Here is a 16,263-nt window from a genome sequence, read left to right as displayed (position 1 = left end):
GTTTCACAGGCGGGGAATGATCGGAGAAGGAAGAGGAGACGGTGGCGGTTCGATCAAGACCCGTCTCCTGGCCGGTGGAGCTCTGTGGCGGCAACGGCTGTTCCTGGAAGGCGGCGGCAGCGAACAGCGGGAGAGGAGAGAGAGAGAGAGAGAGAGAGAGAGAGAGAGAGAGAGAGAGAGAGAGAAGGGATAAAAATCTGATTTTTTTCCTTCCCAAATTACCATTTTGCCCCTCATGGTATTTTAACCGGATTTTCTTCGTTACAGCTCCGATTCGAGCCCACTCCGTGTCTACGGACTCGTTTCGTCGCGCTCTACGCAACGGTGTAAGTGGAATTGTCAAATTCCTTTTCGGTCAAAAAGTCAACTTTTTCTTAATAAAATATTTCAAGGGCAAAATTGTCTTTTCACATAATAAATTACTAATTAAATATGAATTTTTGTTTTGGGTTATTACACCATATGTTTGAACCAATCCTTTTTTTTGCCACCATATTGACTAAACATATATAACTAATTAAATTTATGGTGTGTTTACGAATCAGGAATTGAATTCCACCTATAGAGGATTCATGCGTTTACTTCACATCAATGAATTGAAAAGTAAGTGGGGCCCACACAAAATTAGGAATTGAATCATTGATTTTGGAGGAATTCAATTCATGGGTGGGAGGTGATAATCCAATTCCTGGAGAACTAACCTATTAGGAATTCATCTTTTTTACCCATTATATCCTCACACAATTTTCAAATTTTCAAATTTTCAAATTTGTCATATACTTTAACCCAATAACTAGGATATTTTAGTAATTAATACAACTCTTACCCCAATTCCATTTGATTTAGTAAACAACTTTAATAAGAATCTAAAATCTAACTCCCCTCAATCCATAGGGTTTAGTAAACAACTTTAATATGAATTTGAGATCTAATTTTCCTCAATCCAACTCCTCATCAATTCAATTCATTATTAATTCAATTCCTCCTAAACATGCCATTAGAGAAATAAACACAAATCCAAGATACCTTTGGGATGTCCACGTCGACTGGCTTAGGCAGCCAATGATAGTAGTCGAGAACTATCAACATCCTTCTCTTGTTGTTCTTAACTATTTCAACTTCGAAAATTCAACCTAGATTAGAAAGAGAAATTAATTAATTTTTTTATAAAAAAACCAACGGTTGGCCCAACCAATTGTGACCTTCTAGGAGATTCCATCACCCTTTTGAAGTCCCTCTTTCAAGACACCTAAGGGAACTTTACAAATTGAGAATTGACCAACAAAAACCCATCCTGAATCCCACGGCGACAATTTTCTCAATTATTTGTAGTTACTGTATTTTCATAGCAGCCATTTCTGACGCACCAAACCAATTAATCTGTAAAACTTCTGTTTAGAATGGTTATATATATATATATATATATATATATATATATTCAATAAAATCTATATAAAAAGAAGGAGAAAAATTATGGCTCTTGATCCCATGATTCAATTTTTTTTATTTTATTTTTAAACTCAACGATAGAGAGAGTTTCAAGTGGCTTTATAGCTTAAATGGCTAAAACCATTAATTCCCATACTTTAGTTCTTATACAAACTTTTTTTTTTTTTTTTTTCTCAAAGACGATAGTACTTTATTGATAGGAAATGACGAACAAGTACAAAAATAAGGCTATGTTCTAGAGGATTAGGCGAGTTCTCTACACCAAATGGACATATGGTCGTCAAACTACAAAGTAACCTACCCTCTCAAACCTTGCTTCCGATAGAGCCCCCTCTGCCGACATACCCGTAAAAACTACATGTTACAATCCTCATATAAAACATCTACAATAAAATTTGAAGAAACATCTACAATAAAATCTGAAGGCTCTTCAAACCAAGACAAGGATGTCTCAATGTAAAAAAGCATGCTATGCGGTGGGCAACAACATATTAGTGGTTTGCACGGATATGGATAAATTCATCCCTAGTGATCTGAAGCATCAAACTTTTTAATTTTAATTTAATCTAATCTAAATTACGGGGAGAAAAATCCATACTTGAGTTCTTTGATTCTCTCATCTCCTAAAATTGTTTCACTCTTACTCAAACTATGAGTACAAGCAACTCCAACAATGTTCCTTAACTATATTTTAAGCTAAAATACCTAGTAAACAATCTTTAATAACCATTTAAAAAATATTTCTCGAACCATACTTTTTATTTTAGCTTATTATAATCTTCAGTCCTGATTTCTTGGACTACAGGGGTCTAAGAGATTTGTGATCACTCACCGTTGGATGAAAATTCAACGGTTCACTCATTATTGCACTCCTTTTAAAAAACTTTTTTGAACCATTTGATTAATATCCAACGGTAGGTGACCACAATCTCCTAGACTCCTGTGGTCTAAGAGATCGGGACTGTTATAATCTTTTATATATATATATATATATATAGTTATTCTCTTGTGCGAAAAGTAAATCACATTTATTTTTACAAATAAATTCAAATTGATTTTGTTTTACAACAATTGAATATATGTTCGAATCGAAGAGCCTTTGTTCCTCCTGCTCTTTATATCTAAAGATGGAACTATATATAGTATTTCTCATCAGCCTTGTATAATTGGCCAAGGAGTCAAGATGCTGAAGTTGGCCAACCAGAACTCTAAGAGCATCTCCACCCATAAGGGCTAAGGTAAGGGTAAGGGCAAGCAAGGGCTGCCACTATTCACGTGAATAGTGGCAGCCTTGCCTTTTTTGGTTCCATCCCAAAACGCTAGGGCTAGGGCAAGAAAAAAAAAAGAATATGCAACAAAATATAAACTTGTTATGTATTTATAGGGAAAGTGAATAAAATTGTTATGTATTTATAGGGAAAACATCTATAATTTTTTAGTTTTTTTTATATAAAAAATTGAATTTTTTTGGATTTTTTTGAATTTATTTTTGCTTGCTGACGTTAGCACTTTCGGGCTGAAGCCCAGGCAAGATCTGCCCTTGGGCTTGCCCAGGCTGGTGGGACCCAGGCCTTGCCTGGGCTGTTGGCTGCGCGCTGGAGGCCATTTGAGCTCACAAAGGCAGCCTTTTGCCTGGTTTTGTATGTGCGCTGGACGTGCTCTAAAGCTCTTGCATCAATTAATTTTTTTTTTTTTAAGTGTCGATTACAGCATCTATATATCATGTAATTAATACCAATTTTGTCTAATCGATCAAATTATTCAAGTTGGTTTTGGTATACGAACTCATGATGGGCCATGGCTTGAAAAGACCTGACGTAGTCTTTTGTCCAGGTTCATGCTTAGCATTATTCCATACGTCTGTCATTATAGTTTTACAACAACTGCCGTGCAAATGACCGTGGAAAATGCAATGATTTAGTCTTTAGAATTTTAGGCCGTTGCCTTATGATGTAGGCCCTCTCCCTCCTAACCGACGAAATTTCTTGGTCTTGTTCATAGCTAGCAGCGTGAGGAATATATATCTACATCTCAATAATGCTAATTTGTGCTACATTATATGTAGGCCCCATTAATGTACGAGGGATTTATCTGCATTAGAGAGGTAGTCAGCAAAATGATAAGTAAATATAATACAAATAACAACATATTCTATATATATATATATATATATATATATGCTAAAATAAAAAATAAAATTACAAACACCAAACTTGCTTTAAGTCATGTCTCATAGTCGGATGGTTTTATTCTATCCGTTGTATACTCTTATGATGTTTAATAAAATATAGCTCAATGATGTATGTATAAGCCAAATTAGCAATGTAAATAAATATATGACTCAGTCAAATTATTCAGTCTGTCACTAAGAAGTCATTAAGGATAGAAAACCAAGTTTTTGTGTTTTGTGTATATTTTTTTAATCTAAACATCATTCTTTGACGGCCTATCTCCTTGGAAGTTTTCCAAAATGATCCCCCTGGACGTTGAGTGACCTTTTTCTTTTTGCTCTTATTTTTCACAAAAAAACGTGATGCAGCATTTCTTCTTTATTCTACATGATCAACTTTGTATGAACAGTTTATATATAGATGATTATTTAGGAAAAAAGAAAAAAATATATTATTATCCAATATCTTTATTATTATTATTTATATAAAAAAACTTCGTGTTGTTGTATATACATGTGACATACCTCAACATGCAGAACTGAATTAGACAACCATTTATATGAGTGAGAAGTGAGATCAAATACCTCAAAGTATTTAGAATAAAAATGGTCCCCTGCCTAGAGGCATACATTATACATACCCACCAAAAGTGGTCCAAATGAACAATATTCACTCGTTTTCTTCTTTTCTCTCTTAAACGAAGCTGCTTTTTGTTCTTTCCAAGAGCACATTGCACGTTTGGAGTTGATTCGGATACACATTGCAAGCAATTCATGAGCCAAGTCTTGGTCCTTTTCAATTCAACTATAGTTTCCCATATCTTCCATCTGCTTGCTTCTCATATACTGTTGATGACGGAGAAAATTACAAGAGTCGAACTCTTACTGTGAATAAAGACTCTGTCACGGCCGTGGGTCGCGGGGCTTAGATGTATAAAGCTATAAGTCTCCTGACATTGTCAATTATTTTTATATACTATGAATTATAGCTTGTTTTCCGTTTCAGAATTAATAAAGGATGTGGTGCTCTATTAACTGCTTCTGCTCAATCAGAAAGAGCTATACGCGTACCATCCTAATTGTGAGCCACACAATCGTTGTCCTTGTCCCAATAATTCAAGTTCTATTGGACCACGAAATTGAAGTAGGGCTTTTTTCTTTCTGTTTACATTGGGAGGAAAGACAACCCACCATGGGAAAAGTGAAAAGGGGAAGTCACAACAACCACTGTGGAGGAACCCATTGGCGCCGCAGCAGGGCTTTCACCTTGCATGTCCTTTGGGTCATGGCATTCTATGGTACTACGTCAAAAGTTCATTAAATGTGCTGAAGCTGAAATGTTGATAACAGAAATTTGCACATGGAAGAAAGCTCTTGTCAATATGAATGTGGACTGGACTGGAGTGTTATTTGGGCGTGGACATGGCGTCGCCTACAGGAAATTACCGGATGAGTTGTTGGTTTCGAACACATAACCTCTAAAATTCGAAGCTGTCAAAAATGGGTTAATAATATATATCAGAATTTAAATCATCCATGCAAGTGGGCAGTCCCGGAAAGATACTAGAGCAGATGCCATGGTCTTTTTATATGTTTATGATTTTCTTCAAGGAATTATTTGTATTCAAAATCACAATAAATTATCGTCTATAAAATTTAAGCTCAAAATCATTCCAAACATTGAAAAGTGCGCCCAATCAAAATGAAGACAAAACAAATGGGGCATTCCGAGAATTGAACTCGGGACCTCTCGCACCCTAAGCGAGAATCATACCACTAGACCAAATGCCCTTGTTTCTTTTTCACGCAAAGTAATATTATTATACTGGAATTTACTTTAACGGTCGTCTAAACAATGGCATTTTAATTATATTATCGAAGTAATATTCATTGGAGCGAGCGACCAAACAATAAAATAGTTTCATAATACGTGTGTTATGGGTTTAGTATTTATTTTGTTTTTAGTTTTGTAAATTTTGAATAAATTTTCATTAGCATTTAGGAGTAATTGCTAAATTTTAGGAAGTGGAGTTAGTTCTTGGGGGTAATAGCCACTTACTAGGAAGTAGTGTATGCTCTGCAAACCTGAGTTAGTGGAGTCTTGTTGCAGTCCTATTTTTCAGATTATTAGTTGTAAATGTATTTAAGGAGAAAATTTTATCAATATATCAGGATATCATTATAGCGCTATCTCAAGCCAATCACTCATTGTCATGTATTTTACCTTTTCGACATGACAATGCGTAATAGGCTTGGAATACCATCATAGTGACATCCTAGATACATGTAAGTTCTTCTCCTCTTTAAGTCCATGTAGACTTGAATAAAGAGAATAAAGATAATTAGAATTGTTTAGTCAAACACTTTAGTTATTTGGAGGTCAAGGATTACTCCATAAAAGCCCAATTCCATAAATTCATTGTTTTTTCCTTAGACCTTGGATTGGACTAATATCATTTGACCTTCGATTGGACTTGGGTTCCATCCTGACCCTGGAGTTGCTTGACCCCGACCTTGGCTTGGATTTTAGACCACACCCAAACACAAAGATTACTCCATAAAAGCCCAATTCCATAATTTCACTGTTTTTTCCTTAGTCTTCCCCTCTTGTCCCTATAATCGTGAGACATTGGTTCTAGATTGAAAGAAGTTTGCGATGGCCATCATTCATAGGAACATGAACGAAAAGCCATAAGCTATGAAAACGTGAGGAAAAACCAACGAAAGCATCCAAAAAATCATCCATTCATAAAATATATTCACAAATATATACAACATTTCAACATTTGCTGGGTTAACTTTGTATTTTCCATAATTTTATGTCTTCAAAATTTTAATTTTACGTAGTTTGTGAGATCGTACCAGAAAAATTATGTATATACTAACTATTTTGAAGTGTCAATAACAATTTTTTAAAAATAATCAATCAAATATAAAGCGGTTTCATTAATTTTTTTCAATTTATTTATTTTTTTGTAAAACTCTGATAGTAGTTAAAGCTACAATTAACAATCAATTCTACAGTGGGAAGCCACCTATGACAAGACCAAAATATAAAATCCTCCAATTATTATTTAGTCGTGACTCGTGGATTGGAAGCATCCCCTTCACCCAAAACATAAATTTATTTAGTTTGGCCAATTAATCAAAAAGGTCATGTTCAATAATTAATATATGATAACACATCAAGGGGACTCCGAATCGAATTTGCCTTTCAAGAAGGCATCTTAATTGACTTGTTGAATTACAGTGACAAAAATCTCTACTCTTTAATTGTGATGTTCAAATCTCACTGCTGAAGGATTTTTTGCTTATAATTTGGTGAATATATATATGTACCTGATAATTAACCTAATGCGAGATTTGAACATTAATCATACTATTTGAACTATATTTATTGATCGTTTAATTGGGGATATCACTGCGGTGCTATTCCGAGCCAATTACTAATTGTCATGTATTTTAACTTTTTGACATGGCAATATGTGATAGGCTTGGGATTTCGTCACGGTGACATTCCCGACGTTACATGTAAATTCTTCTCATCTAATACAAATGGGCCCCACTCATATTAAAGAGATGATCAGCAAGATGGTCAGTACATGTGGTCCAAATGGCAACACTCTTTGAACATTCCTAATAAGACATCTTGGTTCTTCAAATATGGTTTGAGTTTATTTCTATATAATAAGACATGTAGCTTTGTATCACATGAACTTTTCAAAATTTGAAAAAATCCAAGCGTGACTTCTAAATGGTCTTCAGAATCATCACAATTATAATAACAAGCTTAAAGAATTAACTTTCAACAGCCTATAACAGGGACTTGCTTACACATATTAATAATATAATTAGCAATAAGTATATTTTTTTATATTTGTCTAATTTTGTATGCCTGCATTTGTAGTACTAACTTCCCCAGTTAAACCCTTATGGAATTCTAGTTCAACGTTGGATGGCTGGTTCTGTATAGTAGTCGAGGTCACTGTGTGCGTGTGTCACCAATATTAATTCATAATAACACTTAATTAAATACTTAATCTTGTATAAATAATTATGATTAGGATCTTTTTGTGACACGTAGATGTTAATAGAACAAATAAATAAATTATAGGAAAGAACATAACTTAACGTTAGTCAACTCACTGACCAGTGTTTAACAACTTTGCTCATAATTAGACCAAAAATCCAATAAATAAAAGTATTTAAACCAATACGTTTCGTCTTTCCATTTTTTCCAATAAACGTGGACTAAGAGCCCGATTAAATTATATAATTCAAGTTGAAGAAAATAGATTTTGTATTAGCATCCCACAACCTCGAGCCGGAAGGAATAATTCAATATTAGACGGCTGCATTTAGGGTAAAAATTGACAAAATAACACCTACACAACAAATAAGAAAGAAAGAAAAAATTGTTTTCATGTCATTTTTTATAATATAATTGATCGATTACCTTGACATAATAAGGTGGGAAAACTAGATTAATAATTTTCGGAGGACTTTGATTCTCTAGAAAAGTAAAGTTTTTATAAATCATGAACAGTTCAACTCTTTTATGGGTCCCTTAATACTAACATTAAGTATAAATTTATGATTTAATTATAGGTATTGGTGTCTATTATCTATATGAAGATAGGAGAGTTGTATATGCAAAATTGCTTGTATTTGACCTGAGATTGGGCTAAAGGTCTTGAAGTGTGGCATGTTCTGATCAGCCGCCAGGAGTCGTAGTCTTTTGCGATCTTGACATTACATGTATGACGTGGCATTAATATTAAGAAGATCGGTGATTAATTTACTAAACCACAACTAATTTTTATAAAATAAGTATATATGATATGCACTTGCCCTCAGAACTTATATATCTTTTAAATAATCACGATAAGTGCTTGCCCTTTAGACCAAAGATTAATCAGACGACTTCCACTAATTAAGTCATTTGGGACGAAATCTTGTAGAGTTGCTTTTTCTAACTAAGCATATTGTGTCATTGTCATTATCTATTATGTCCTTAACTTTCTGACTTGTCATCGTATAAATTCTAGTGAGGAATTACGATATTCTTTTTTGACTTAAATATTTATTCTCTTTGAAAAGTCATCTAATGAAGAAATTCACAAAATATATTTAAGAATGGAGAAATTTCACACGAAATGAGACGGCGACGGAGAAGAACTAACAAAGGTGACAAATGCAGTATATTCAAATGTAGTGAAGTTCAGACTCAGTTAGGTTTTTTCTATTTTGTTTGAATACTCGGCAGGCTTGGAATAAAAGGGCTTCAAATTAGGGGTCAATAACCATTTCTTCTGGTTGTTTTGGGTCTCCCATGCTCCCCAATTGCTCTTAAATTCCCTACCACTAGGCTAGGTTGATGTGTGCTAGCTGCTAGTTGTCAAAGTTTTCCTTGTTATGTGCTTTTTTTTCCCATTAAACTATAAATTCTAGCTTTGCTTCTTCCACAATTATGTAATTTTTTTTTTATACTAGTATAAATTACTCTAAAATTAATATAATCTAAGAAAAGAGATATTCAAATTTGAGTGCAAAAAAAAGGATTCACTGTCTTAATCAACTGGCGTACATAACTCCCGTCTCATTTGCACAATCATGTATAGTTGTTGAAAAGCATGAGTACATGAGGAAGAAATTAACATCCCAGCCATGACTAACGAGTGAGGAGGGCTTCTAGAGGAGAGTATCCAAAGAATTTTGTTAGGCATTTAGTTGAGTTGAGGAGGGGCTTCTAGAGGAGAGAGGAGAGTATCAATTAATGTGCTTTGTGAAAGTCTGCATGGAAGTTATAAATCGCAACGCAAAAGTCACCATAAACGGAAAACAAAACAAAAGATGCAACGCAATGAGAATCACTTTCTCTTATATGGCAATATAAGAGAATCAGGCAGTCTCTTGTGTGTGGACCCAATTTAAATATGTTCATCTAAGTTCAAACCCCACAAAATTCAGACGGGAAGTTATTATTGTAGTCCTGCGCATGCATTAAATTGTGACTGTGAGGCCTTTTACAAATAGATCGCTACAGTATTAATTTTGAAAAAGAAAAAAAATTAGCCATAAAACTACCTGAATTTTCCACTCTTTCGTAATTACCTCCTCGTGGACTAAATTATTATTTTTTTTTACAATTAATGAATCGAATTTCACGATGTCTTATAGTTTGGCATATACGTAAGTTCACACTTTCATCTAACTTGTATTAATAATGGACAAGTTAAAGCCCATTTTCACTGAATTAAACTTTATTAACGGATCAGATAAGAGAAATACGAAAATTGCAAAATATGATGCTTCTTCAATAAATAAATTGACACATGTGTCAATCAAAGAAATAAGAGATAAAGGAAAAGGGACATGTAAATTGGGGATGGGAGATCCCGACTCGAAATATATGGACCAATTTGCTCTTCTAATCCGATTATCATCTTAGTCTGGTCAACAAAGGCGAATGCGTGACAACAATAATTTGACTGTCCTTAAGCATTCATGCAGTGATAAAGAAGGTTGCCCAAAATAAATGGAACCACACCTGCTCTAACCACCCACATTTGGACGTTTGCGCATTGCGAAGTTATGGTTTTCAAATGGGACCAAAAACCGTGTCAAACCATGTTTAATAGATACGACCTCAGATGCAGGTTTTGCTTAGAACCTTTGGACTTGAACACCCAAAAAAAGTCACAGCAGCACAGAAGATTTGAACGTTTCATCTTTCTACTCTGATTGGGTCCCCCTCCTTGGCTTTACTTCAAGTATTTCAATTCAAGCACCGTTCTCCGTGGGTTCTTCAGCTCATCTCTTCTTTCATTAATTCTTTTCCTCCATTGATGCTGACTCTTTTTCCCTCAAGAACACATAGCAAGTATGGCTTCTGGAGGATCAGCAGCAGCATCCAGCCGCTCACTTCAAGACACACCCACTTGGGCTTTGGCAACAGTTTGCCTTGTCTTCATTTTTCTCTCTATCTTTATAGAGCACTTGATCGATCTCCTTAGCCAAGTATGTATCTAATGACCCTTCGTAAGAAATTACCATCATATTTGTTTTTGAAATTGATTTCACTAATTACACACCCTCCCTTTTTTCTTCTTTTTGTTCATGTATTTGATGATGCAGTGGCTCAAAAAACGTAAAAAAAATGCCTTGTTCGAGGCCGTAGAGAAGCTCAAATCAGGTAAGCAAAACAATCGAACCCATGACCTATCCTAATTCCGACCAATTTTCCCGAATGCCTCATCACTTGGACAATTTTGCAGAATGTATGTTCTAATTGATAAAATTTGCTGAATTAGTTTTTTTTTTTTTTTTTTTGTGTTGGGTGCATGCAGTGCTTATGCTGCTGGGTTTCATGTCCCTAATTCTGACAGTGTCACAAAGGTCCATATCCAAAATATGCATACCCAAAAAGATTGCATATACCATGCTTCCCTGCAGAAAAAGTGCACCCACTAAAACCACCAAAGCACTTGGTTTAGAGCCCATTCAATTCATGGAAAGAAGACTAGCAGCAACTTCTTCTGTGGATTACTGTGAATCGCAGGTAAGTACATAATTTTTTGAAAAAGTTTTAACTTTTTTCAAAAGTGAAAGTTTTTTGTGTGGCTAAAATTTAAATTTATTTTTTAATTATTTTGTTACTTTAATTTCATTAATTTTTTTATCTATAGTTTTATTAAAATTGAATTGAATTTGCAGGGGAAAACCTCGTTTATATCACAAGCGGGGCTCAACCAGCTTAACAATTTCATCTTTGTGTTAGCAGTTATGCAGATTGTGTATAGTGTTCTCACCATGGCTTTAGGAAGGGCCAAGGTATGCTTTTTTCCTTTTGGTTGCTATAATATATTTTGTGATTGGACAAAGTCTGATGGCTCTCACCCCACCAAAACAAATCTGCATAAGTCTGAGTGATACAGGTCATAAGCCCATCTCGGGTAGTTAACTAACTGCAAGTCATTGTTTGATCTAACGATTAAGAGATAGAACATCATCTAATAAGACTCGCACTATAGAATTCTACTACTAACTACACCCCTATCAACAACCTCACCGACCACGTTTCAGCTAATGCAATATTGAAACTTCTAGAAATTGAATTTTTGAACCCTTTTAGAGTACATTCCATTCCAACCTGAAGCATTTAACAGTGTTTTTGTTTACATTGAAAATGTTGCACTTGGGTGTGTGAAGTCAATTTACGCCACCCCATTGCAAAGTTAGATTAGTAGGTAACAGCCCAAAAAGATGCATTAAGATTCGGATCACACACCATTAGCCCAAGTGTCATTCCAAACTAGTCAAAGAAAAATAGTATGTTAAATTTTTAATTATTGCATGTAGGCTATTGGTTTGGTGTTACATATTATTTTGTTACATGGTCATAAAATAATATGTGGTGGTCGCTTGTGAGTTACACGATTTAAGAGCCACTTAATTTTTTTAATTACAAATTGTTCATCCAAATACAAAATTACACATTTAACTCAAATGGTACAGCACTTGCACTTCTATGCGTTAAATAACTTTTTTCTTTTTTTTTTTTTTTGGTGATTTATTGATAGATGAGGCGTTGGGAAGCATGGGAAAAAGAAAGTCAGACGATGGAATATCAAATCGCAAATGGTAATTTAAGATAATAGGAGAGGGCATTCGAACTTGAAACATCGTTTAACACTAATGACATATCATTTAATTCAAACAAACAAATAGTTTTTCCGGCATTTATATTTCAATATAATACAACAACTAATTCAACCTTATCTCTCTTTCTTTTTTTTTCCTATAGATCCTAATCGTTTTAGGTTGACAAGGCAGACCACATTTGGTCGTAGACATATGACTTCTCGTACAGGAACAGGGACATCTTTTCAAATGTGGATTGTGAGTTTTTTTATTTTATTTATTTTATTAACATATATGCAGCTCTCATGAATCATGATCAGTTTTTATTATAATTAATTAATTAATTGTTAATTATATACATGCAGAGGTGCTTCTTCCGGCAATTCTTCCATTCAGTGGAAAAAGTTGATTATCTCACTTTGCGCCACGGTTTCATTTCAGTGAGTATAAATAAATATATATATTTATACACAAATTAAAATATTTCAGTTTTATTTTTCTTTCTACTTGTGATCATTGTTGATAACAAAATTTTCAGACTCATTTCTCCACAAACAAAAATGCATTCGATTTCCAAAACTACATTCAACGTTCGCTGGAGGACGATTTCAAAGCTGTTGTTGGCATCAGGTTGGCAATTCTATCCATAACCCTAAAATTATTTCTAACACATAATTCTGATCACATCGTTCACATAAATATACGAATCCTACATTGCGTGAGATGCATAGTCACAATGTGATAAATTATAAATGTGACTGAGTTGTATATAAATCCACCGTATTACTGACTACATCTCTCCTAAAGATTAAATTCAACTTTTACGTTCTATCCCTATAAAGTTGAATCTAATTAGTAATGCGATCGGTAATTAAATTAAAATGATACATGTAGCGTTACTAGAATTATGATTTGTGCCCATATGAACCAATCTTACTCCTTTTATAACAACTTAATTACCATATTATTAAATTAATTCATGTTGGCTAATTGTGTGCGTACATCATTTGACAGCCCATTCATGTGGTTTATAGTCGTCATCTTCATCTTTCTGGACGTGCATGGTAAGTAATTAAGCACCATCCAAGTCATTTACTTCTTTAATTAATAAAAATAACTGAATTAATGGTATTAACTTAATTAAACAGGTTGGCAGGTGTATCTCTGGGTTTCATTCTTGCCACTAATTGTATGCACCAAGTCTAAAGCTTAATTAAACTCTCTCTTGCTCGTTGTGTTCTTACTTAATTACTATTTGTTCTCTTAATTAGTCGCTAATTATGTGTTATGTGTTGGTAGATAGTGCTGGTTCTTGGAACCAAACTTGAAGTAGTAGTTGCACAAATGGCTCATCAACTTCATGATCAGAATAACGTGATAAAAGGAACTCCTTTGGTGCAACCAAAGGACAGTCACTTCTGGTTCGGTCAACCACAGTTTGTCTTGACCCTTGTACATCTCACTTTGTTTATGGTATAATTGGTCTTCTTCGTGATTAACTCCATAACTAATGCTTGATTACCCTAAGTTAATTATTATGATCCGATCATCTGACTAATTTGCTTTCATTTTTTCCAGAATGCATTTGAACTTGCTTTCTTCATTTGGGTCACGGTGTGTCTCTGTTTCAACTTGAACTAATCATGTTCGTTTTATTTAGTATTTTAAAATGTCCCGTAACAAACATTATATTATCATATTGTTAATTTGAACCAAACTATTAATCATGTGAATTTTTATCTGAATTTGTGTTCAGATTAACAATGTGACAACATAACACGTCAAATTGTTTAGTAAAAGAACATTATTCGTGTTTAGTTCACTTAAAACATTTTCTTTACCTCTCTCTTTTCTTATTAACTTCAGCTACAATTTGGGATACACTCTTGCTACCATGAACACATACAGATTATCATTATACGGGTGGTCTTAGCGTAAGTGCCATGCTCATCTTCCACGGTGTGCTTTAATTACTCTTCATTTACATATGTTGCCACTACACAGATTTGGTAAAATTTTAAATCAAGCTGCCTAATTAATTGTTGACGAATTTCTGCAGGGTCACTGTTCAAGTGATGTGCAGTTACATTACTCTTCCACTCTATGCCCTAGTGACTCAGGTATGCATTCCTACAGACATGAACATATAAGTTTTTTCTCTCGTCGGATAATATGTTACATTGTGTCCCCAAACGATTAATTTGAGCCTCACGTCCCAACAAGTCCTATATCGCCAATGGTTAAATTAATAATTTTGATAACATAACATGTCAGATTGTCTGATAAGAAAGCGTTCTTATTTCCTGCAGATGGGATCAAATTTCAAGAGTGCAGCAGTGCTTGAAGAGCAAACAACAAATGTTATGAAGCAGTGGCACGCTGAAGTGAAGAAAAAGAGGAAAAAGAAACAAGACTCTTCACAATCTGGCCATGACGAAGATTCTACTACTGTTGGAAGCAGTAGGGGAATCGTGAACTCCCCGGACTTCTCTTCTCATCGCCGGCAGCTAACTTTTGCGGAACTCACCCAAAATTTTCCTGGAAAAACTGAGATTGTTGATGACAACCAAGAAATTGTGGAAGATCATCAACAAAGAGTAGGGCAAAATGAAATTGAACTAGCTAGTAATGTTTCATCTAGTGAGGTATATATGGAAATGCCGGAAGTGACCACAACACAAACTTGAACAAAAACTCTTTTTATGTTGACAAAATACCCATATAAGCAAAACAAAAGCACATCAAAGCAAGTATGATAAATAGGATTATTCCATTAGAGGATTGAGATTTCTCAAATCAATTTGACCATACCTTTATAATTGCTAGTGTTTTTTTTTCTTCATATTTGAAGTAATTCGTTATCTATATGCATATATTTTTTGTTACATTGAAAGGAAAGAAACCTTGGGGTTTTAATCTTAGATGCCAAATAAGGACGGAAGAAGGAGGGCCACAACAACTATGGTAACCCCCGTTCGACTTATCCATGTGTATCTTTTAATTGATGGCCGAGTCGGTAACTTTTATAAAATAAAATAAAAAATCTTTAAAAAAGAAGAAAAGCTTTACTGCAGAAAAGAATTGTAATTTTTATCCTGGTTCAATGCAAACAAATACATGAGCAATTGAGCATGTTGATGGGCTGGGCACCTTCCCACCAAATCAAACCAAGAAGAAGCCAGAGTTAATTTTAAGGATTTTAGCTCATAAGACTGGATGAGTTTTGAATTTAAGATCACTCGTCTGCAAGTCACGATCATCTTTTACTAGACTAGATCATGTCATTTTACCAGACTAGATCATGTCATGTTGACAACCAATTGATACAGTTTAAAAAAAGGTGTTTGATATTTATATATTAAAAAAGAAATAGTAAGTAAATAAGATTAAAAATCTTCACAAAATTAATGACTTTGAAAAAGTGACTAAGGCAAGAAGCATCAATCTCAAAAAAGAAAGCTGCTAGAAGAATCAACATGCAAAGCAGTACAAGATATGAGACAAGAGCAGTGCCCATTTGCCCATTTGCCCATTTGCCCATTTGCCCATTTGCCCATTTGCAGACAATAAATGGAGAGGCCCACAGGCCCAAAGGCAGATCGAAAGCACCAACCATTTTGGTGTGAAAATCAATCAATCAATCAATCAAATTTGGTGCGACAAAACATAGTTAAAGTTGGAGACCCACTTGTGAAGAAATTATTAAAAACATGTTGGAGCTTAGTTTTTAGCCTTATTTGACTCAGATTGTTCATGTTGGGGCACGCATTGCTGCGACAAACTTAACTTAAGCTTTGGTGGTCAGAAAGTTTAAGAAAATTGCAAGAGATAGCTTTTAAGTAATTGTCTCTCTTTTTCTTTTCTTTTTTTGGTGTGTTTATTTTATCAACCAATATTTTAAAAAGTAAAAAATAATTTAATTACTCTGCAGTCATACTTCTAATTCATTGCCAGTCATGGAGTTGAATGTGACTCCAAATTCAGACACTGGAAAAACCTTG

General features: G+C 34.3%; 1 protein-coding gene and 1 non-coding gene across 2 annotated transcripts; one reads left to right on the top strand and one right to left on the bottom strand.

Annotated features, from left to right (window-relative positions):
- Nucleotides 1-5,338: 5,338 nt before the first annotated feature.
- On the bottom strand, nt 5,339-5,410 carry TRNAP-AGG. The gene has a single exon. It is a non-coding gene; the product is annotated as a tRNA-Pro (tRNA).
- A 4,801-nt stretch (nt 5,411-10,211) lies between these two features.
- On the top strand, nt 10,212-15,058 carry LOC117631148 (MLO-like protein 3). The gene is made up of 15 exons (XM_034364129.1): nt 10,212-10,639; nt 10,757-10,814; nt 10,969-11,180; nt 11,336-11,452; nt 12,202-12,262; nt 12,426-12,520; nt 12,628-12,702; nt 12,801-12,892; nt 13,277-13,326; nt 13,411-13,451; nt 13,562-13,735; nt 13,841-13,876; nt 14,129-14,196; nt 14,322-14,382; nt 14,572-15,058. Exons 1-15 carry the CDS (start codon nt 10,505-10,507, stop codon nt 14,947-14,949), a joined length of 1,653 nt encoding a protein of 550 aa, XP_034220020.1. The 5' UTR covers nt 10,212-10,504; the 3' UTR covers nt 14,950-15,058.
- The last annotated feature ends 1,205 nt before the right edge of the window (nt 15,059-16,263 follow it).

This window comes from Prunus dulcis, chromosome 6, assembly GCF_902201215.1.
Source record: "Prunus dulcis chromosome 6, ALMONDv2, whole genome shotgun sequence".
In the NCBI taxonomy this organism is placed as follows: domain Eukaryota; kingdom Viridiplantae; phylum Streptophyta; class Magnoliopsida; order Rosales; family Rosaceae; genus Prunus; species Prunus dulcis.
The sequence above is the reverse complement of the archived record's forward strand: the minus strand, read 5'-3'. Positions and strand labels throughout refer to the sequence as shown.

Bases quoted from the DNA above. Each gene is read 5' to 3' on its own strand.
- LOC117631148 (XM_034364129.1), top strand. From the start codon at position 10,505: ATGGCTTCTGGAGGATCAGCAGCAGCATCCAGCCGCTCACTTCAAGAC. The intron at 10,640-10,756 runs GTATGTATCTAA...TTGATGATGCAG, and splicing joins TGATCGATCTCCTTAGCCAA to TGGCTCAAAAAACGTAAAAA. The intron at 13,736-13,840 runs GTATAATTGGTC...CATTTTTTCCAG, and splicing joins TACATCTCACTTTGTTTATG to AATGCATTTGAACTTGCTTT.